This window comes from Tauraco erythrolophus, chromosome 11 (genome assembly GCF_009769465.1).
Source record: "Tauraco erythrolophus isolate bTauEry1 chromosome 11, bTauEry1.pri, whole genome shotgun sequence".
NCBI classification, from domain to species: Eukaryota; Metazoa; Chordata; class Aves; order Musophagiformes; family Musophagidae; genus Tauraco; species Tauraco erythrolophus.
The window spans coordinates 17,786,916-17,810,678 of NC_141475.1; the positions used below are offsets into that span (position 1 = coordinate 17,786,916).

At 45.4% G+C, this 23,763-nt stretch overlaps 1 protein-coding gene across 1 annotated transcript in view; it reads right to left on the reverse strand.

Annotated features, from left to right (window-relative positions):
• Nucleotides 1-23,763, reverse strand: part of LPP (LIM domain containing preferred translocation partner in lipoma) — a 348,054-nt gene that overhangs the window by 151,592 nt on the left and 172,699 nt on the right. Inside the window, exon 7 of the mRNA XM_086618391.1 lies at nt 10,756-10,878. Coding sequence (XP_086474517.1) covers nt 10,756-10,878 — 123 coding nt within the window. The remainder of the gene's footprint in view (nt 1-10,755; nt 10,879-23,763) is intronic.

Here is a 23,763-nt window from a genome sequence, read left to right on the forward strand (position 1 = left end):
ATTATTGATTTCCCATAGAAACAGCAGTTAGCCAGAGCGCTCACTTTCAGCTGTGAAGCAGCATGTTGGGTTTATCTTGCTGTAATATTTTTTTCCATTTCATCCTCTTTTACATACTCATAGAAGTTTCCTATTCACTATTGAAACGCCATATGGTGATAATATATGCTAACACAGGCACAGTGACACAGTCCATAAGCCTGCTATTGAGCAAAAGTTGACAACATAAGGCTGAGAGAATTGTAAGTGCTTCCAAGCCACAATATGTACGTCACCTAATTGCATTTTACTGTGATGCAAAGAAGTCTGAGTCAAGGAAGGAACTTCCTTACAATGAAACTGTAACGGCCTGAAGTAATTCACAGTTATTTGAAGAGCTATAGCAAGGATCTATCAATTCATAGCTTTCAGATATGGGCTGGGTGTGGGTTGGGGTTTTTTTAGCCCAGGCAGCTTTAATATACAGAAAGAGACAATGCATCTCTGCACCGCAGTCATCTCTCAAAAGGTTCCAGACAGGAAGGGAAAAGGCAATCGATAAGAGAAATATAGACACAGCTCCTTAAACCGTCCGCAGATGCATCTGCCTCTTACTTTAACGGTTAACAGTTTTGAACTAAGAACATCTTGCAACAATCCTGCGATATGTTCAGGCTATAAACATATCATGTTTATTTATGCACTGGTAGCAGGGTCTAATGTAGAAACCACGTGGCCAGCTCTTACTTTTCTGTAGGGCTCTACATTGTTCCAGGCAGCCCTACCTGAAACGAGGCTGGGAACAGATCTGCTCTGCCTTAGGACTGTCCAGCAAGGGCTCCAGGGAGGGGTCCTTTCTCCCTGGTAGGACAGACCCTTGTAAGAACAGACCATGAAAGACAGAATGGACCAGCTAATGACAAAACTATCCCAGAACATCACCAATGTCCGTCCAAAGCCCTGTTTTACAATGAGCTGCATGGTTTCCTTGTGCCTCAGCTCTCCATGGTTTCCCTGTGCCTCAGCTCTCCATGTGCAGAAGAATCAAACCTCTCCTTCCTCAGGGCATTACAAGGATAAATGTGTGAAAAGCTGCAAGTGCTCATGCAAACAGGCACCAATAAGTAACGAAGACCAACTTGTGAAGGCCATACTTTAAAAGCTAAGGCTTCCTGGCACGTTTTAGCCTTCAGCTTTCAAATGTATTTAGAAGCTGCAACTAGAGAAGTTAGTTGCTGTCCTCTTTCAAAGAGCGTAACTCAATGGTAACTCACGTCAGCAGGATCTACACCTGCCCTTCAATGGGCCCTGAACAGATTCGAGGCAATTTAAAGGCCCATCAAAGCAATGCTCTCCTTGCTGTGAGCGTGATGCACAAACCACAAAGCCATCATTCCCACTTCGGTGGAAATGGCCCAGGGAAGACGTCCAGCGCAGGCCAGAGTGAGAGCAAAGTCCCAAGTGATGCATTGCCATGCAGGTGTTTCTCTAAGTTGCTGTGCTGTTCTCTTGGCTCTGAACTATTTCCCTTTCCGTAACAGGGAGGGAAACGCAGCTGGTTCCTAGTGTGTGCACAAGAGAAATAGTCAACATAAAAGGAACAGAAACCATGAAGAGCAAAGGAAGCCTAATTTCCTATGGACTTGTATCTTGCATCTTGAGCAGACTCTGACCCTTCCTGTTCTCCTCCGTTACCTCTCCTGACCGCTCCCCCTGCTTCCCCTCTCCCCCCAGTATTAGCCTTGGCATTTATCTGTGTATGTCAGCCAAACAATCTGTGTTTCAGGTCAGAGATCCTGGTTAAAGCGCAGTCTGGAGGAGCAAAAGTTCAGGTTGCCTGCAAGACATGCAGCAGGCTTGGAGCTCGCCGTGCACGTGTGCAGATAGGCCAGTCCAGGGGCCACAGCGAGGACAGTCAGCAACACATTGCAGCTCCCCAAGAGACACAGGTCTGGGTCCCTCTTCCTCAGCCACTGAGTTTTGCACACATACACCCCACCCCACCCCCAGACCCACTTAAAAGCGGCCACTGGATTCAAACGGTACGTGAGGAGCCAGCTGCCGGACATCGATGGGTGCTGGGCTGGAAGAATTAATCAACTACGCTTTTGTTTCAAAATGCACCACCTATTCCCTTGGTGAGCACTGTGCAGGACAGTGGTTGCCACACACATGGGGACATCACTGTCTTTTGCCATAGGACTGATTTCAACTTCATACACTTCCTTCCAGTTGTATGAAGGTGGGGAGAACAACTTCCACCTTCCCACTTCTCAAGAGCTGGTGAGATCAGAGAGTGATGATACAGGTCTAAGACACTGCAACTTTCTACACATGGGGGTTTGAATCTTTCAGGGTTTGCTTGCAAGACAGTGCATCAAGAAGTCTATCGCCTGTCAATCACAAAACTGCAGCTGAGTATCAAGCAACACCCTCCCACAGAAGAAACATAAGGTTTTTTGATTGTCTCTTCCTGGTTCACACACTCCAGGACAGAGGTAGATGCACTTTCCAACACTTCAAGTCCCTCCAAAGCCTCTTGACAGGGAATGTTCCCAAGTACTCTCTGCCTGTCCATTTGCATGTGCTACAGGAGGAGGATAAACCTGTGATGGGGTGGCAAAGTGTCCATGGTCTGGCCTCGCGTCTAGTGACCCACGTAGAAACCAAGTCATCTAATCTCCCAGTGCCACAGTTCCTCCCTTGCCCATGAAATAGCAAGCATACTTCTGTATTTCACAGGGCTGCTGTTATGGTGGTAAATTGAATGTTGCTGAAGCACTCAGATGCATCGACGTGTGCAGGGATGTAAGCAGAGCCTGCGTCCCAATGAAACGCAGGTCTCTGCTCCAGACGTGGCTGCTCTTTGCTGGCTGGACACACAGACAGCTTGAGAAGCGTGCTGGGTCCCTTTGAGATGAGTGCCAAACCACTGCGAGTGCCAAAAACCAAGGACAAGGAAATGATGACAGGCTTCCTGAGATGATGGTATACAGCAGCTTGGTCCCGTTGTGGGGAAAAAGAGAGAAAACAAAATATAACAATAGGCAGAAGGCCTTGAACAGCTTTAGAGAGTAAGAGCCCCGATCTCAACGACTCACAACAAAATAATCACGAATACAGAATGAAAAAAAGACCAAATTATGAGGTACTATTTGCTTTTTATCACTGTTCCCAAAGTAAATGTTTATCTTTATCCACACACAAATTTGAGATGCCTGCACAGATTTTAAAGTCCAATATATCCAACGCTAGCTGCCATCTAAAGCTGTAGCCAAGCATGTAGGCAGAAAATCCAAACAGATGCAAAAAAGAGAAAGAGAAAGGGGAAGAGGAAAAGTAAACCTTACTGAGATTTCTGTGAACTTGATTATACATTAGAAAAAAGAAACAGCAGTAGTGGTGCTGCTTTATTTTCACTCTGATGATAGCACAACAGGAAGAAATAATACCCTGCAAAGGTCACTCTTATCCTGTTCATCTGTGACAAGCTGATAATCTGGGATCTCAGAAAACTTTCTTTAAAAACCTTCACGGACGTGCTCTTATCAAAAGGATTAAGGTTTAATACATACCAGCAGATGCAACCGATTTGAGCATCTGCTAATCAGAGCAGCGTCAGTTTGCCGCACACGCTGGCTGGAGCTGATGAGCGCAGGAAGCTTTCCCCTTCTCGCAGAGAAAGGCCAAATCCAAACATACATGAAATCATCTATTGGCTACGCCTCTCAACTCGCACGGAAGTGGCTGAACCTCCCTGCCCTGTGTACGCTGCTCTGCTTGCCAGCGTGTCAGGGTCGGCATGACAGACGTGCCCTGCTCGCAGCCAGCGCACCCGTAGCGCTGCTCCTAGAAAGCTGCAACCTTGGGACCATCTCAAACACCACCCTCGTGAGGTGGGAATGTCACTCTGCCTTTGGAGAGGCGAACCACAGGAGAAGAGTTTCCCGGATGTAGAGGCTTTGCTTCTCGAGCGCTGGGAGGAACCCAATGAAATTGCTCCAGATGGGACGCTTCCTTTTCTACTTTAAGTAAGCCATACGGATTTTCCAAACAGCACAAAGCCAGCAACGCTGCAACCAGAAGCAGAAGCGCAGCTCTCAGAGGTGACTCTGGCTTTAAAACCGCCCATGCAATTCCTGATGTCTGTGACTATGGCAAAAGTGTCACAGCCCGCTGAGAACAGCCCTTGCCAGCAGCCCTGTGGTGAGCCGGCACGAGCCCTCCGGTGCTGCTACGAGCGTTGGAGCTCACCAGCTCAACGCCAGCTTGGGCACACCTCTATGAGACACTGTTGTCCCTATGTGTCCACGCAAGTCACCCAAGTCAGTGGGGAAATGGCAGCAACTCACAGCCTTCACAAAAAGCATTGTGTAGCTCTGGAGAAGCTGGATGGTCCTACTAAATGGTCATCAGCATTTTAGGATGGACAGGGGATGCTTCTCAGATTCAGCAGATGGGCTTGTTCCCAACAAGTCTTTCCGTCTCACAACCAAAGAGATTAAAAAGCCCACAAAACCCCAAATGCACTGACCTCAAGTGAACAGAGAGCCCCTTGCCACTGGGAAAGCACTGCCTGGGTATCACGTCATGCTGCTGGACTCAGAAGCCTTTTTGGCACAGCTACGCAGATGCCCAAAGATTAGATGTGCCCAGACCAGCAGAAGGAGGCCTGGGCACTTTTGTTTACCCCAGATATCGTATCTGAAGACAGCAGAAGCTCAGCCATTGATTTCGGCCCAAATTGCATCAAAAAAGACTTAGCACCATTCTGAACACGTGAAACAGTGAATCCCGCCAAGTCCTGTAATTCAGGAACCACAAACTCTGTGTCATATAAATGTTACAGGAGGGGAGAATTAATTCTGAAATCATCAAATTAATCTTCTTGTACCCCTAAATTTTTTTTCTTAAAAGAAAGAAAAACATTCCTGGCAACAACTGGGATGCTAGCAAATACTCTGCGGACTGCACTTGCAAAATCCTTTTGGTGCATACCAACCTAACAAGCCAGGCTCGGGCAAATATCAGGAACAAGGAAACCAGACTCTGAGCCTGGACTAGCAAATTTGCACGGACTGTTTTGAATACAGATTCAGCGATCTGTTTTTCACACAGCCCATATGTCAATCCCACAGCCCAAACCAAAAGCAATCATAAGGCTTTTTTTCAGTGCTGGGGGAAGGTGCTGCTCTTTGCTGAGTAGGAGGCTTTATTCATGGTTGGAGATACAGTTCTGCATAAACAAAGATAAAACACCTGAACTCTCAGCCGTGCATTCCTGGCGCAGATATAAGTGAGGCACTAAAATTAGAAATGCACATGGAAGAGGGCTCCTAGGAGTTTTCAGAGCTCAGTGTTTTGCCTTGCCTCATGGTTTGCCATCGTACAGCTGAAACTGTTCAATCCCGTCCCATCACTCTGCAAGAAAATATGTCCATTGCCTTTTCACTGCTTTTGTTATCCCCAACTGGTTGTCAAAAGAAGTGATGGAATAACAACCAAAGCTGTCAAACATTTAAATCCCTTTTAAATTCCAGTCATTAGAAGACATTATTTCCCAGTGTGTTTGGAACGTAATGAAAATGTATCACTGATTTTTTAATTTAATTTTCTTTACTTTTTTATTGTTCTGCAGCTCACATTGAGAATGAGCTGCTTTTCCTTCAAAATACTACTCACTCAGGCTGACAGTGTTGGATAGTGGCAGATGTCTAGTACTGCAGGCAATGATACAGAGGTAGGGACACAGGCACGAATCCTTAGACACTTCGCCTAACTCTGCCTTCATTTGCCCCATCTGTTAGATGAAAAAAATAATTTCTTTCTTTCTCTTTTTCATTATTTGTACAACTGCATCACCTAAAGGCCTTCAACCCAGAACAAGGTTTCATTTTGCTAAATGCCATGAACATGGGTAGTAAGAGGCAAATCACACAGAAGAGGTTGCCAAGCTACAAGGACAGAAGAGATTTTTGAGAGGAAGCAGAGTAGAAATGCTACATTCGAGGTCATTTAGCACAGTGGTGGTAGCTGGAAATGAAACAGGTCTCCAGAGTGCCAGCCCAGTCCCCTCTGCATCAAGCTGCCTCTGAGAGCTGTACACAAGTAGATTTGATCTTGACCATCAAAACATGTTTTTTTGCTATTTAAATGCTCCATAAATTTTAGCCGCTCAGTATTTCCTTTTTAAAAAAGGCTAATTACCTTTGGACAAAGTGCATTTTTGCCAAACAGACAATCTGTTGGAAATTTGGGATACAACTCCAGAGTTTCAGAAGGTAGGTGTCCAACTCTGGACAAAGCAATCAGCATTCAATACATAATTCACAGCAGGGACAAAAAATCCTGAGCTTCGTATGCTGTTATTTCCAGTATTTCATTTTCACAGACTCTGCTGGAAGTCCTCTCTCCAGAGTCATAAAGTTTTCTTGTTTTTAAAAAAATGCAAACATTTATTTTATGGGCTGAAATTTGGCATGTTTTTCTGCCTAAGGCCTTGCTGCACTCATCTCTTACGCAAGGATTTAAGCAGAACAGGTAGAAATCAAGGAAAACACCCTTTAACAGAGGAGCCAGATGACCACAGCATTCACCAGACCCTCTAGTCAGGGTTAACCCATTTTAGGAAGAGTCCCCGCTCCCATCCATGGAAGTTACGCACCTAAATGCCTTGTAACAACCTCCTTTTACAAATGAAAGGCATAGTGGGTTCTCTGCCTCTGAACTTTCCAATGGGTTTCTGCAATTTAGAAGGTGTGATATGTAAACAGAAAAACACATTGCAGCTACACAAGAGGAGCTCTGTATTTTACTCATCACACTAGCAACTCTAAACTTTACCAAACAGGAGGAAAATGTGACTTCAACTTTTTTCATAATGTATCTGCAGTTCTTCAAACGATACCTAAGGCAAGCTCATCTATTAACACGTCACTGCAGTCATGGTAATTTTGAGTTCATGTTGGTCTCCTCCTCCATTTCAACTCACTGTACCAAAAGGCTGGAACTGGCCATGCTGGGGAAGGTCACACAGAAACCTCTCGAGCTCAGGTGATGTTTGGTCCTTTCTAAAACTCCTGCTGAATTTTCGAAACATGGCCTCTCCTACACCACCTCGCATGACAGAAAGCATTCTTAGATGCTGCTGTGTTGCAGCTAAAGATGATGATTTAGTCTTGTAATTTTCTGCTCTTTTTGATATGTGCAATTTTGAAAGAAAAAAAAAAACAGCATTTTAATCACGTTTGACTGCTCCTCTGACTCGGTCAGAGAGACTTTCACTTGCAAGTCATGGGCTCAGCCCAGGGCTGAGGTGACGGAGATTGAAAGCTGCTTCTCACACGCATGTTGCTGATCGCCAATATGAAGTAAACTATCAATGCCTAGAAAACCTCTGCTGCAGGGGACTCAGCAGCTGCCTCAAGACACAGACAAGAACTAACTAGAAACGAAGCCTGAGACAATCTTCCATTTTGAGGTTCGGCAACATCAGGGTTGACTCACACTGGAGTACCAGGCTCGCAGAAGGACCAAACCTGCTGCTATGGGGAGGAAAGATCTCTTTCTTCTGCTCTGTAAAGGACCTATGCTGAGAAAATGTTTTTCAAACTCCTCGCTTCAGAGGAGAGGGTAACACAGCTCTGTAGGACAAAAGCATCCTCCCACCTCTACCCAAGGCACATGAAGCAGCCAGCAGGACCTGGGTGACTCCTCTACCTTCACCTACCAGCTCAGCTGCCTTGAATTAGGCAGGACCACTCGGTACAGGGAAGGTACAGCTGACTGCAGGTGTCAAAACTCTCTCCCTGCCCTCTACTAGCAATGGTCAATTTTAGCTGCTGGCAATGTCCTTGCCACCTGCCTGGCACACAAAAAATGTTATCAGAGCGATGCCCAGGTAAACGACGCAGGGATGGTGCAGAGAATCATATTCATCGTGTACCCAGCAGCAGGTCTGGGCAAGGGGAACCGTCCAGGTCTGATGTTGGCCCACCGTTCTGAGAAGTATTGCAGACTTTCCAAACCCATCGCAGAGGGTACAAATCCCTCTGCTTCAGAGGCACGTCCCAGGGATCCAAAGAGCTTCTCTCTGTGTGAATTTATGCCAATGGGGCAGGGTATGTTAAATAAACTGCTTGTCATTATCCTGCTATCACTCCTACTCCAGTGAGAGGGGACTATTTTACAGTTTAGTTTATGTTGCTTTAAAACTATTTCGAAGATAAAATACAAAAGAAACCTAACAATAAAATTTCTCTTATTCCAGAACAGGAGTATTCCCAAGGGCAAGGTATATCTGTAAAATTATTATAATGCTTTAACAGCATAAGCACAACTGGAAACGTCTTCTCTGAAAACAAGTCGTAACTCTATTTTCCTATCTGCAGCCATTATCCTGATAAATTTGGGAAGGTCAGCTAAGGTGTAATCCAATAAACGTGCTGATGTTCTGAGTAAGTACCTCACAATTTGCAGCCTAATCTATTATCCTACTATAAGACCATCAAATGACTCACCAGTTTTAATACTCAGTACAGATCAAACAAAGGAAAATATCAAAGCTTTATGTTCTAGTTCCACCTTTCAAGGACTTGTTTGAGTACTCTTTAATTACAGCAGATGATACATTCAACTCTGGCATTTTCTTTTTCTAACAGCTATAGTTAGAAGCTGCTGTAGCTGTACTTTTCATAGGACTTCATTACATTAACCAATAAATCCTGAAAGGTCTGATAAAATGTACAAAGAAGGTTGGGATTTGGTCCCAGAGATGAAATTCAGCTGGTTCTGCCCGCTGGATCGCACATGGTGATCGTAACGCACCAGGGAGCAGCAGCATCCCATTGCTCCTGGGTACAGACGACAAGTCTTCAGAGCCCCCACCTGAACTGTGGGCAAAAAGCCACAGAAATGAGCCCGTGCACTGAGCAGCACACGTCGTCTTGGAGGCTGATGAACTTCAGTAGTCAGATCAAGTCCAAAACTTGGGCTATGCCTTCCAATCCTCTACAAACTCAAATACACCTGCAGAACTTTGCATTTGACCACTGTGATTTATCTATTTAATTATTTATTTTTTAAAAAGCTATAGGTATGAAATAAAAGTGATAAAACGATCTATTTGGAGAATGCCAGATCCCAAAGGAAGAAGCATCCGGAGACAGCCAGCAGTACTGTCAGCAAACTGCAAATGCTCAGCGAAGTGGTTACAGAAGTTACGTGTCTTTACAAAGATGCTGGAGCTGACCGCAGGCATTGCCAAGGAAAACGATGAGAACAAATCTCTTCCAGTCAACTGTCGCAGTGTTTTGACACTATAAAGCATTTCCCAGTAACAGTGTGCGTTTGTATGCGCTTGGCCCATGCAAACAAAACAAACACGGGTTGTTCGACACAGTGCCTGAGCACTATCACTCTTAAAACTTGTCTCTCTTATTGCAACAACAAAAACCCACCGGGAAAAAGACTAAACTATCTGGTTTATATTGTCGCTCTTTTCGACTGACTGACCCAAATCAGACTGTTTTTCAAGGAGAAGTCTGTAAGTTTGTGCAATAACTGTGTACACGCTGCTAGAATGAAAGAAGAGTTTATCAGGAGGTCCCTGCAGAAGGGATGGGAACAACACGGGCCACCACACCAGAGCCTCTGTATGCAGATGGACGCTTTCAAAAGCGCACAAATCTGATTTAACTCTGTCTTTGCTAAGTTCACACACTTAAACAAGAGAAAATCTAAACGAACTCTGATCACTACTGTAGTTCTGCTGCAAAAATATCGGTTCTCAAGTACTTAAAACAAATACAACAATGAAAAGAACCAAAAAAGCCACAAACTACAGAGATGGCTGATATGGATAATAAGTGTACATCACATTAGTCAACTTTCCCTTCAGTTCTTTTGACTTTTGGGCTGGCTGACATTGGTAAAACAAACACAACATATACATGCAGCTGCACATATGCCTACAGACCCATATAGATGTAAGAAATGAGACCAGTCATGAGATCAGGAAGTGAAGGTGCTGCACAACTGGGCACAAACACATCTGAGATTATTTTTGAGATCTCAAGAATTGCCCCTTTTTAAAGTGCCATTGGTGTGTCACAGCTTCCTCTGATAAATAAATGCCATCTTACCAGAACTTAAATAGCTCCATTTAAGCACTACCTAGATGAGTGACAAAAATCAGCTAAGCTGCTGTCACCCCTGCAGTCCCCGTCTAGACACAGCAGAGTAAGTGCGAATTCCAGTCTGCCTTGCTGGGCTACAGCCACCCTGACAGCTGAGCTACGAGCCAAGCCACTTCATCGCCACCGATTAGACGACAAAACAAAAGAAAACAACTTGAGACACGGATATCTGGATCCTTCTGGCAGCATGACAGAAAAAAGTTAACCAAACAGAAAAACAATCAAGAAAATAAAAGCGTAAAAGTACTTGTGAACTGAGCAGGTTTTAATTCGCAAGCTATTGTTGGTGAAAAGTCGAGGCGAATGAAATGCCTTCTTTCTTTTTCAAGTATTTTTCTAACAATCTCCATGGCAATCTAACAATTGGGATCAGAGGCCCTTTGCTCAGAGGTACGGCAGCTTTTGAGCCGGTGCCCCTTCCGAGTGGCTGCGCCCTTCTCCCCATTGACAGTCACATCTGGATGCTATCAGGAGGAACTGGCATGCCTGCTCGCAACAAATACCAAGCGGTTAGCAAATTGACTCCAGCAGTCGATGCTGGCCACTTTCCCACTCTCTGTTTACACAATGTGCCACTAACCTGTTGAGTCCGAGGTTTGTAAGGAGAGCTGCTCTCGAGGTCGGCCAGGATGCTGGTCAGAGAGTCGATTTCTGCATCTAAGCTGGACCGCCTCTCCTCAAGTGTCTTGCCGCTGGGATTCACCTTAAAGAAGGAAGAAGAGTAGTTTCAGTTATTTGAACCACTTGGCCTGGCACATAGTTTCCTACTGTCCTCATGGAGCTGCTACCATGCCCAGCAATAACTCTCGTGTTGCAGGGATAAACATGTTGAAATGCTATAGCTCTCTCCCAGAACCAGCAGCAAGCCTCCATCTCACAAGGATTTAGCCTGCTTTGGAGCTTTTCTTCATGCATTTCCCACAACGGTCCCATTGTCTAAAGCTAACTTGGAGGATTATGCAACTCGGTGTGCGATCTTCTGCAGAGGTGAGGAGGCAGGAGAATGCCCGCTCCCGCAGATGGAGAAGATGTATTTTAGCAGGACACCTGGCTGGGCAGCTGGAGTTGGGCTTGGAGCATCTCCATTCTGAGAGCATCTCTTCTGCTGCGTCCCCATCCCCGACAAAGCACAAACAGAGCAGAGCTGCAAGCCACAGTGGCCAGCAACCATCCACCTGCACTTATTGCTATTTTAAATCAATCTGTGGTAGATGTACCTGCCTGACTCAACACTTCTTCACAATTTCCATCTAAAAAATGAGCTCCTTCAAGGAGACGTGAAAAAGTTAAATCCACTTCTAGCAGATTCAAGGTGAAGGGCATGATTTGCAATAAGCAGTCACAAAATACGATAAATAAGGTCCTCGTGAAAAGGACTATTAGGCAGGAAAGCTCATGCCCAGAGCAAATACCAACTTACTGCCAGGACACTTTCTGATCCAATACATCTTGCTTTCTCTCTACTTTCAAAATGGCCCAGCCTCACTTGTACCCAGGCTGGCAGAGATGCTCACTTGGAAGGGAAGAGACATCAATTTTCACCACCACCCACCTCCAAAAGTAAAATCCAGGTCTCAGGACTGCAGGACAGTACGTGATCCCCAAGCTATTTTTCAAGGGATGCATTGCAATCCCTGCTATGATAAGCACTTTAAAAGATGATTCGTTCACGCCCTTGGTTTTTGAAAAATCAACCTAGTCCAAAACCTCTGGACAAGATCTGTGCTGTGCATCCCAATCCAGCAGCAGTACCTCCTGGCAGCGCACAAAGGCGGGCACAAGCTAGGAAACATCATCGTCCTCAACATCTTCAGTGCTTTGGAAATCAGGCTCTAGCAGGAATGAGAAGTTGAAGAAAAACAGCTAAGGATCCCCATCAGGTGTGACATAGGTGCCAGGAGCTTACCCAACTTAGCCAGTCACATTTAGGGCATGTGCAGAAACCAAAGTTCTTGAGTCAAGTGAAATATCACACGTTGAAAGTCTTTTCTCAACCTGACTCACAGTCAATATTTTTCTTCTGACCTTCCATGTCTGACTTACCCACAAATTCTCCAGACGGACTCTCTCTGCATACGTGCAACTGCAGAGCTCAGTGCAGAAGAGCTCACTCGCAGTTTGACTACTACGATAATAAAAATACTAAAGAATTACCTAACAACTCACCTAATTTCAACTGTAAAGCCTGTTCAGACTATAGCCGTACTTCCCCACAGACACTCCAGCTCTGTTTGCCTTCACTCTCACCAAGTTACTTTGATTTTCCAAGCCAAAAATCCACTTTTCTCTTTGGCTCCCAGGCTGCTCCAGATAGTTTTTATTTAAATTTCATTTCAGGAGCACTCAATCATTACCTGTTTTACAGAACTCCCCAGTCATCAATCCAACACATAAATGGCAAGTTGGTCAAAGACAGACAGACTATGCAAAGCAGACAGGCTCTGATCTGCCAAGCTTATACGTGCTAAGGCATTCATTAGTTCCTAATGATTATTAAATCTTATTGGATTACAATAAATTTGGCTTGACTAAGAAATGGAAGCTCCAATGTGCTTTATGCAAGAACACGTCATTTAAAAGGCTGAGAGTCAGGTTAGAAACTATGTACAAATTCAGTTCTTCTGTCTGTTTTTATTATAGAGCAAGTCAAAGTTTTTCCATCCAACCTATTGTTCAAAAAATAAATATTTTTCACAGGAATTACCCCAGATCGTTACTCCTGGCTAGCTGTAGGCACCTGGATTTTTATATCTGAAAAAGTACAATTTCCACTATTAGTGCACTTCATGGCTCTTTGGTTTTTCTCCATCCTCCAGTTGTTGCCCTATAACTACAGGGCAGCTACAGGCTTCCCAGCCACAAAAACTGTGATTGCTCCACTCCAGAGAATTTTTCAGCTAAGCAGTTAAAAGCCAGCCTGGAAAGGGGAGGGAGATGGAAAGGGCACCCAAGGCCCCAGCACTTGAGGGGATAAATCAAGCCAATGGCAGACCCGGGAATAAAACTGAAGCCCGCACACGGCTTGTTTGGTACCCTGACCCTGGAGAGAAGGGATGGTGGCAGATGAGAAGATCAGCCGATTTAATTTCTGCTTCTTAGCATTTCTGGGGCATATTATTCCCAGGTTCTCATTCCCCAGAACAATTACACAATAGCTGACTAGCAAACGCTGCAGAACAAGTTGTAAGGTTGTAAAAGTTAAATGTCCTTAGGAAACCTAGAAAAATAAAATAAAATAGCATGGAAACATCTCTGTTGATTCTGGGCTCTGTAGAAGATTTATTTATTCAATTAAAACATAATCAACATAGATTAAGAGCCCAATTCTACAAATGCTGGAGCACAATGCAGTACAACAGTGCCAGCAAATAATGCTACCGACGTGTGTAAGGGTCTACTGGGACAGGACTGGACTTTAAGTACGTTTAAGAAATGGTAATCCCCGTAAAGACAGGTTTCTGCTTGCTCTCTCTTCCCCCTCTCCACGAATCCTGCATTTTTCTCCCCACAGCGTTCCCGATTCAACTGAGGGATTGGCTGCAGGCAGAAACAGGAGAAGAATTTGCAACATTAACTTTAGCAAGAGAGGGTTAAGTTATTTCTCTTCTCATGCTCTTTGTCATGACGTTGCTGTAAAAGTTTTACGATATTGCTCTGGAACAAAACCCAAGCGCCAGGTCCCAAGGCACAACAGGTTCGCACAGACACAGCTCTGCTCCGAGGAACCCAGACTGGTTAAGCTCACGACCTCGCAGATACAAACACCGGAACCAGAAAGAACTGCTAATTGTATTTCTGTCTGGATTTATGGCATTGTTGCAGACATGTTGCTTGTGCGCCCTCCCTTTCAGCCAGCAAAATATGGAAAAACAGGTTTAAAAAGAAAAAGGATGCTATCTTTGGCCCAGCCAAGAAGAGTTCGACAAAATGCAAACACAAGCCAACCTAGTCCAACAAATTACTCATGCCAGAGACTCTCCACTCACGTGAACTTCTGCAACGCCTACACTCCTACCCCTCGCTCAGTCCCTGCTGCGAGGCAAAAGAGAGAAAAACAGCAGAGAGCTTCACTGCTTGGCTTGTTTGTCTGCCCCTGAATTCCTGGTGTGCAGCTTAGAGCAGCTGTGATGGTAATCCACTCCTGAGCCCCATCCACCCATTCTGTTCTGATGAAAACTGGCTTTAATTTTGCCAATCCTACCACCCAACACCGGTCAGTGCCACAGGTCCCCTCACACCTCCCCAAGGGACACTTGTTACACAACACGCAGTGCAGAGGGCAACACAGGGCCTCAAAGTTTGCATCACTGTGCTAAAAAGGCCCTAAGACTAGTCACCGAGCTAGAAGACAGGAAAAGCACAATGATATCCATAGATGTCACCTTTTCTGACAACCTAGATCACCTATTCTTATCACACTTTGCAGGGTACAGCAGAGAAATAAGAACACTTCTCGTTTATCTAAGCCAGCTCCTTGCAATGGGCTCAAAGAGAAGAATCTGGCTCCCAGATGTCCATTCTAGCTCCTGCTCCAAATTCTTTTTCCTACCCAGACCCAGCTGCCTCTTTTATTCTGTTTCCCCTCTCTCCGTGCCCTGTCCGCTGCCACACAGTGCTGCAGTTTGGGACAGTCATTAGCCCCTGGACAAGAGATGCATTGTGGACAGACAGGTTGGCCTCTGAGCCTCTATGGGAAATCACGTTGATGACCGGTGGTGTTGCTGTGTCAGGGAAAGAAGGAGAGTGGTTTTCCAGTAGTGACCCACTGACTGACATGGGCAGCAGGTTAGAAGAAACTCCAGAGTCCCAGTGTATATTTTCTACTGACATAAGGCAATGGCCAAACTCCTGAACACTTTCAGAGCATTGAGACAATTTCAGTGCAATTTTCCAGCATCAAGATCCACCTTCTCCCATCTACCTTAGCCTTGCTCAAGTCTTCTCTAAAGTAGGTAGAGCTGAAGGAATTTCAGGAACATCATGGCCAGCTCGTCCTCTGAGAAGAGCCCCAGGAACGTGAGCTGTAGTTATGGGGAAATGCAATGTCATTATTTATGTACGGACACGTCCAAGACAGCAGAGTTACAGCTAGACACACAGCCTTCCTCGTAGCATCGGCTGGCTCTGCATGTCGCGCTATCGCAAGCTACTGATAACCTCATAACTCCCAAGCGGAAGCATGGAGACGAACACCATGGATATTAAGAAAGGTCGTTGCTATTGACTTGAAACAAACGGGCTGGGGGCCCCCAGTGCCCTCTGCTCTTGGTACACTGGTTTTACTGGGAGCCTGAGGTGCTTGAGGAGCTCTCTTAGGGCTGCGACAGGTCTTGCACTTACACATCCAAGAACGAGGAAAAGCAGGGAGCAGAAAAGCCCTTTGCAGCAAAGGTAGTCATGGAAAGGAAGGACTAAAGTAACAAGGAGCAAGGAGGAGGGGAATTCAGGCAAATCAAGGGTTGTGACCAGGTAGATAGTAAATAAGAACTTTTGCCCTGAAAGACTTTATTGTCTTTTCCTCCAGTAAATGCAACCGAGCTGCAGATGAGCTGGCAGAGCGGATGAATTCAGGAACGGCTGCCTGCTTCCACCAGGTTCCACCAACAGCAGCCGCCCGCCACGCTCTGCGGGCTGTCAGAACCCTGGGGTAGGCACTGAGGTGGCAAGAAGAGCAAATGAAACAACTCTCCAGACTAGGAGTTAGCAGCTCTTTCTACTCCATGGCCTCAGGCATTGGGCTCAGACAGAGCCGCAGACAGAGAAAGAAGGATGGGGCTCTTATTTCCTATTTTCGCTGGGGACAGGCAGGGGAGAGGAGGGAAAGATGTTTGATTTTGATGGCATCCACTATACATACAATAAGCAACTGAGAGAAATGTTAACCAGGAAGAAGAAAAGAAGTGATTCAGTCTTGATATACTTCAGCTGGGGTTTGTGTTTAATTTTTCTCTTTCTTTTTCTTTCTCCTTTCTTTGCACTTTTTCCAACAATACCACTGCCAGAGGCAAGATCGTTTTCAGACACACACCCTTGCTACCCCATCTCTCTATTGCTGTAGAATTTCCCAGTTCTCTTTCCAAGATCACACAAGACATCCAAAGCACAAAGAGGCACTGCAGTGGCAAGAAGATGCATCCCCCAAGGGCAGGTATCAGGAAAATGAGGCACCTTGAAGAAGAGCTGCTGCATCTCTTCTCCCCTGAGCCTAAAGACAAGTGCAAACATTTTGTTTCAAATTCCCTAATGTAAATTAGAACAGTCCCAAGAGGCAGTCCCACCAAGCGCACAAAGGGAGACGAGCTGACTGCAGCATTTGGGGCGAGGGGGGTCTAAGATACTTGATTGATGCCTAATCACCGTTCCAAGCACCAAGGAGAGGCTGGAAAAGTAGTCGTGCCCTTTAAAAACAGAAAGATTGAGTCTTTTGAAACAAATCTGAAATGATGGAAGATTTCAGCAGATGTGACCGCAGTGATTTCACCAGACGTGATTGTATCAAGGATCTAATAGAAAATAACTTCCCTGCTGTTCCATCAGGCTGAAGCCAGGCCTGAAATATCCTTTTTAGTCTTTTGATGACATGAAGGATAAAAGCCAAAGGGAAGTTAGGTTTTGATTTATTTCCCCCCCCCCGCTCTTTCTTTTTTTTCAGGCATGGAATAGTTTTACCTGGTTTGTGTTGCTGGATATTAGCTGGACCAAAGGAAAACACTTCAAAAGTTTGAAGCGGGCTGTTCAAAGGCATCTTGGTGTCTCTTGGATGGGATGCTGCTGTCATTTAACTGAGCAACATTTCTACAACTCTGGCCACTTTTGAAGATCTCCCCATAAGGAGGCAGGTGGGCCTACATGCAACAGGACTTAAATGGAGTGGAGGACGATCATCCACTAAACACCAGCCTACCTCACTGCTCCAAAAAGGGTCAATAAACATGCCAAATATCGTCCCTTGGCAAAGTTCGCACCAGCAGCTGTGCCACAGCAAACTGCAGGAGACACAGCAGGGTAAAGGGGGCTGTGCTCCTGAGGTCCAAGTTCAGTCCCAGACCTACAGCATGGGTCCAGGGTAGCCACAGTCCCACACTGAATTTCTCCACCCATGTAAAATGTTAACAGCACTGGGTATCCTGAGGATTAACTGGTCTTATCTCTGAAGCAGCAAGGTGTTGTAAAGAACTGCATGAGCTTACAGTTGGGGCAAATGAACAAGCTGATGAAGAAAAGTTATTTGCTAAGCATTGCTAGGAGACATCTTGCAAAACCTTAACAACCAATTTATAAACTCACTGTGGTGCAGGAAGCTTATAAAAAGGACAAATAACAAAAATTTAAAAAACCCCAACAAAACAGAGAAAGCAGATAACAGAAGAAAAAAGCATGAAACTAGAAGGCATCAGTCTCAAAATAACAAAAAAAACAAAAGGGGGTTGGTGTTTCATCACACAACATGCTACTAAGCTGCAGAGCTGTATCTGCTGCAAGGTGCCATGGTTGCTATGAGCTTACACGGACTTCAAAAGCAGCAGGACAAACACGTGGAAGAAAACTCCACCAAAATACTTTAAAAATAAAGAAAAAATCCTCTGCGCTTGCTTTTTTATATTTTTCCCTGGACACTCACTACTGACCATTGCTGATCTGATTTGGCTCTCTATAGACAGTCACACTAAGCCTCCACTTGTGTTTTATATCCACCAGTTGACATTAGCCAGGAGTCACTACTTCTGCTGGTGGGTACCTGCCAGTCTCTGCAGGTTAATAACTGACCATCGCCTTAGTGCCAGGGCTTGGACTAACTCCTGGAAATCCACTTCTTCCCTCCTTGTAGCTGAGACAACAGAAATGACAGCCAATTGCACTCAGTCTCCTGGGACACATACATGTAAGACAGCAAAGATGTTGTTGCAGTTATGAATCTGTATGACAATAAAGATTTATATTTCCCTAGAGATCAGTGTGACTGGCACTGCTCACATAAAATAGTTAGGAAACATCCCAGTCCCCAGGAGCTTACTGTCAACTGGATATCAGCCCTGAGAAGGGAAAGCAGGTAGAGGAGTGGGAGCGAGGTGCTGCAACACCTGAGACACAATCAAGCTCTTTCTGGCCACCAGATGAAGACACTAATCCACTGGGCCAACCCAGCTCTTTAATGGACATTTCATTCTTTGTATTTGCTGTCCCAGCCCTGACAAAACATGCCAGAAGACAACAAACCGCCATCCAAGCTCCAGCTGCAATTTCACTGCAGGATGGCTCTGATTTCACACCATCAGAGGGCTGGATCCCAGCCACCACCATGCCGAGTGCTGGCTTGTGGGCTAGTAGCCCTTCTTCTGTCACTGTTTAACAAGCCATTGCTCCCTGCACATCCTGAGAGGGGCCCCAATCCCAAAACCAGCACCTTGGTTCTGCCTGGGGGCAGGATGCCACCAGTGAGGAAGGGCAGCAATGCCAGGGCAGAGCTCAGGACTACGGACCCTTCCAAACAGCTCCTATCCCTAACACTGGAGAGAAGCTTTTGCCACAAGTACCCACTGTTTGTCCAGACATCTGGATAAGCGAGGAGAAACAAAAAAGGATGAAGCTACAAAACAGAAGTTTAGTCAACAGGTTCCATGGCCCCAGGCACGTTCTGCTGAAGCACTGTGCCCAAGGCCAGCAACCAATGACCCTGGTGGCTGGTCCCCCCAGCCCCAGGACAGTGTTATCCAGCCCCCTGCTCCCCACATCACAGACTGACACCTCTATCTCGGGCGGTCAAACCTGCAAACCTGCACCCAGCTTCTTCAGGTTTCTGAAAGCTGCGTTTTGCTCATGGAAGTAAGGTCTGGAGATTTCAAGGTTGGCTAAACAGGGCTTTTTAAAATTGCCGTGCTACTGAAAAACAGTAAGAAGACAAATATTGACCGAAGGATCTTCGAACTACGGGACAGCTAGTACGTGGGGAAGAGGCACTATGATCTTCAAGAACATGAAAGCAACGGGATAGATTTGATAAGGAACAGTCGAGGGATGAAGAGAGAGGAGTCATCCCATGAGCCAACATCTGCCAGAGCAATAGACCCGACGGTACTGATAGTTTGCTTAACAAGTACAGGCTGGGCAGAGAATGGATTGAGAGCAGCCCTGAGGAAAAGGACCTGGGAGTGCTGGTGGATGAGAAGCTCAACATGAGCCGGCAATGTGCGCTGGTAGCCCAGAAAACCAACCGTATTCTGGGCTGCATCCAAAGAAGCGTGGCCAGCAGGTCGAGGGAGGTGATTCTGCCCCTCTACTCTGCTCTTGTGAGACCCCACCTGGAATACTGCATTCAGCTCTGGAGTCCCCAACACAAGAAGGACATGGAGCTGCTGGAGCGGGTCCAGAGGAGGGCCACGAAGATGATCCGAGGGCTGGAGCACCTCTGCTATGAAGACAGGCTGAGAGAGTTGGGGCTGTTCAGCCTGGAGAAGAGAAGGCTCCAGGGTGATCTTACAGCAGCTTTCCAGTACTTAAAGGGGGCCTACAGGAAAACTGGGGAGGGACTTCTTACAAGGGCATGTAGCGATAGGACAAGGGGCAATGGCTTTAAACTGAAAGAGGGGAAATTTAGATTAGATATAAGGAAGAAATTTTTCACTCTGAGGGTGGTGAGGTACTGGAACAGGTTGCCCAGAGAAGTTGTAGATGCCCCATCCCTGGAAGTGTTCAAGGCCAGGCTGGATGAGGCTTTGGGCAACCTGGTGTAGTGGAGGGTGTCCCTGCCCATGGCAGGGGGGTTGGAACTAGAGATGATCTTTGAGGTCCCTTCCAACCCTAACCATTCTATGATTCTACGTCTGATCAAAAGCTTTGGGAGTCTTGTCTGTGTTAAGTGCTACCAGATGCAAAACCAGCAGCAAGATGAGCAGTGTATTAATAAACTAAGGAGGCACATAAAGTTATTTGAAAACTGAATGGGGAAGATGGGGAGAGAAGGGGGAGAATAAAACCAGTTTATTTTTCCATTAAGGCAATTTAATATTCTCTGGGTGGAGTTACAATCGCTCGTCCTTGGGAATTAAATTGAATTACTGAAACATTCCTGTTCATCTGCAGAATATACAATATAAAGTGGAATATATATTTTTTTTCTTTATGACTTCTGTGGGACAGTATACCTCTCTGTTCATGGGGCAAGAATATCTGGCCAGAAATCCTTGACCCAGCCTGACTTTCACTGACTGTAACTAACTTTACAGCAGCAGGGAATATATCATTTTTCATTTAATTAATGCAATTACATTAGGACTCATTATCGATAATTATGGTGACTGTTAAAAGTTTCCCCTTTCTTTGCCCACTCCTCCACCAACTTAAAACCTGCTCCAATATCGTCACAAATTAACGTTTAATTAGCCATCGAGCAGACCTGATGTTCCCCACAGAGTATTGCTGCTTGCAGAAAAACTGAGAACTAAAGAGGAGATATCGGATATATCATCATCTGCCTCCAAGGGGAACCATAACTGAAGTGTAACCAATTACCCCAATACAGTCTCAAAGTTTAATCAAAGTAGAAACCAAATAGCTCATTAAGTGTCCGCTGCAATAAAGGAAGACCTTCCCACTGACTCGTGTGACATGAACGTTACTTTTATAAAAGCTCCCATGGAGATGTCCAAGAACAAAGACTCCCTTCACCTCCACATCCTGGCCAAGTCGTGATCTTCCTCTTTCCTTTTCTGTTGTAAGAGAAGAGGGAAGAGGAGGATGCCTCCAACTGTACAGGACATGTCTGACAAGCCATGAATTACACATGCCTACGCACAGGGTAAGCTGTCACATCCAGCCCCCTGACTCTGGATTTATATTCCATAGGGGAAAACCATACTGAACACCAGCTTCTGCCCGGTGCCATGCCATCCTGGAGCAGGGAAAGTGCAGAGCTAAAGGTGATTTTACTCATTTCAACATTTCTGGTGAGTCTGGCGCTGAAATACCATGTTCAGCTTGGAAGGCAGTGTTTTAAAAACCTGAGAGATGCCCCGGAAAAGCAGAAACAGCTGACAAGAAGACATGCAGAGAGCTCACTTGGTTTCAGTTATGAAGGAGATTGAGTAGCTCGATTGCAATATCTAAACAGTTTCACAGAATGAAAATGCCAGATACCACAAGCCTGTCCAATCTAGCAAACCACAAAAATACGCAGCAGCTGGGACGCCAAAGCCAGGGAAATTCTATTTAAAAATAACAGAGATATTCACTTATGCATAATATTGCAGGTAATTAAATGCTAGAACAAACTTCCAAGACTTCTCTGTCTCTCGATGTCTGCAAATCCAGGCTGGATGCCTTTGGTTTCCCTGGGTGACCAGGCGAAGCCTGATGATCTGCGACACGCAGAAGGGCACAGCTGGCAATTTAGCGGCTCTGCCCGGCCTGCACATCGACAGAGGTGAGAAGGCAACAGCACTGCTGCATTCATAAAGATCTATTGAAATCACTTTGTGTTTGTACCACTTTAACTGGAAATTAAATTTACATGAACAAACTCTACCCCACACAAGACTGTATATTGTGACAGTTAAATGAAGAGCTTTTAAAAAGGGACGCGTCTCAGGCAATTTTAATCAGAAAAGATAGGTTTTGTTAAAGCTACCAATTTCAGAAAATTAAGGTTGACTAAAACTGGTTTTAAAAACTCCTTTTGGAATTTAATCACATGTTGGAAACTCATATGCAGCTGCTTGTGTCACCTGCAAAAAGACTGTATAAAACATAAGCATATGCTTAATTTTACATGCATGCTTAAGTTCTATCAACTTTAATGAAGTTTAAGCACACAGTCAAGCTTCTCTGAATTGGAGAAAGCATTCCTGACCATGGGCTGTGAAGCTATGAGGAAATCACCACTGAAAAAAAAAAAAGTAAAATTAAAATTGGCCAGTCAATTTTCACAGCCTGAATAAGCTCCAAGTGCAGAAGTTAAACATATAACATACTTCTGAATTTGTTTGCTTGTTTTGCTGTAATAGGAAGGAGTGCGCGCCAAAATGTTTGCAAGGATTTAAGAATCTCCCAGTGAGCCTGGCAAAATTTCAGCAAAATGGATGTATAAAACTACATGAAAGTCAATGGCTTGGGTTTGGCTTCTGCAGAAATGAGTCACATTAAAAATCTACTATATGCCTCTCAAAGCCGAGAAGAGGAAAATCTGGACTTTGCCTCATTCCGCACGTTTTTGGGGTGGTTGATGGCTCCAGTCCACAGGGCGGGCAAACCTCAGCTGGGCAGACCCTGCAGTTCTGATTCATGGAGGAAGGTCCTTGTCTTCAAGAAGTTTGCAATTTCGTTTTCCAAACCATTAGGCCCACTTTTACCTTCCCTTCAAGGCTATGAGATGTGTGTCTGGTAGTTGATTTGGCTAAGTGACCATGAATTTTCTTTCAACAACCACCTCCTCATTCTGACACCTTACCTTCTACATGTTTCCTAAGTGAGAACCTCAGCTGAAGAAAATGGACCTGAATCACACAGAAAGCTGAACAACGAGTAACTTGCGCTGCCCAGAGACCACTGCAAAACTCTGCAGAGCGAATTCCCAGCGCGCAGATCCCTCCCAGGTGAGCCCTGAGGTTTATTTTGATCCTGTCCATATGCAGATAAATGAACGTAAGTTGCTGTTTTCCAATAAGAATTCATGCATCAGAAAACACGGTATCCCCAGCACAGTAGACCTCAGGAAAATATCTTTTAACTGTATTTCTGCTTGGGGCCAACACAGCCATAGGAGCTAAAAGGGATTTACTTCTGCACAGAAAGTGTATTCCCTACCTAAATGTCTTTAAGGGGCTCACCCGACCTTAGCACTGACCGAATGCTGCTCCCTACCCCTACCCTTGAGAAGCACTGATGTCCAAACCTCTGCACAGACCACGGCAGTGGCATCCTATGGGAATGCAGAGGGATATTGCAGGGCAGAACCAGGGGCATTGGCAGAACCAGAGACAGGGAGAGGAAGGGGAGAGTTAACTCAGGAGTGAGCGGAATAACAGAGCTGACAAGGAAGGCTAGACCTGGGACATGACAAGACATGAGGCTGTTCCCATGGCAAGAGAGAGACATGGAAATGAGGCGATGGAGAGGGAAGGAGCTGTAGCTTGGCGCTATTGAACAGGAAGACTTCGTACAGCACCTCCGGTGGAGCTGTCACTCGCTGGCTTCAGCCACACTTGGAGTTGCAGCTTTCTCAAACGTTTCTATTTTACTTCTCACACCGCTAAAACCACCCCTAAAAATGTCGTATGACGTTTTCCAGATGTTCTTCCTTACCTGTTCTTTGTGCATTAAAGCTAATCACCGTCCTGCATTTTCATCAGCAAATCAAAACTGAAAAATAGAATTGAGAGGAATGCTTCCTGCCAAAGGAGGAGTTTAATGGCAGCAGACACGTAAAATCATGCTAGTCCTTCTGTCCTGGAACAAATTCCTCCAGCTCTGGCTATGATAACATTTCTCATTGGTATTTCTACCACTTTCGGCTTGCTCAGTCACTGTGCCGCATGCTCTTCACAGAGACAACACTTTCTGACAACAAAACCACCCGGCATGGCAGCGGAAGCTG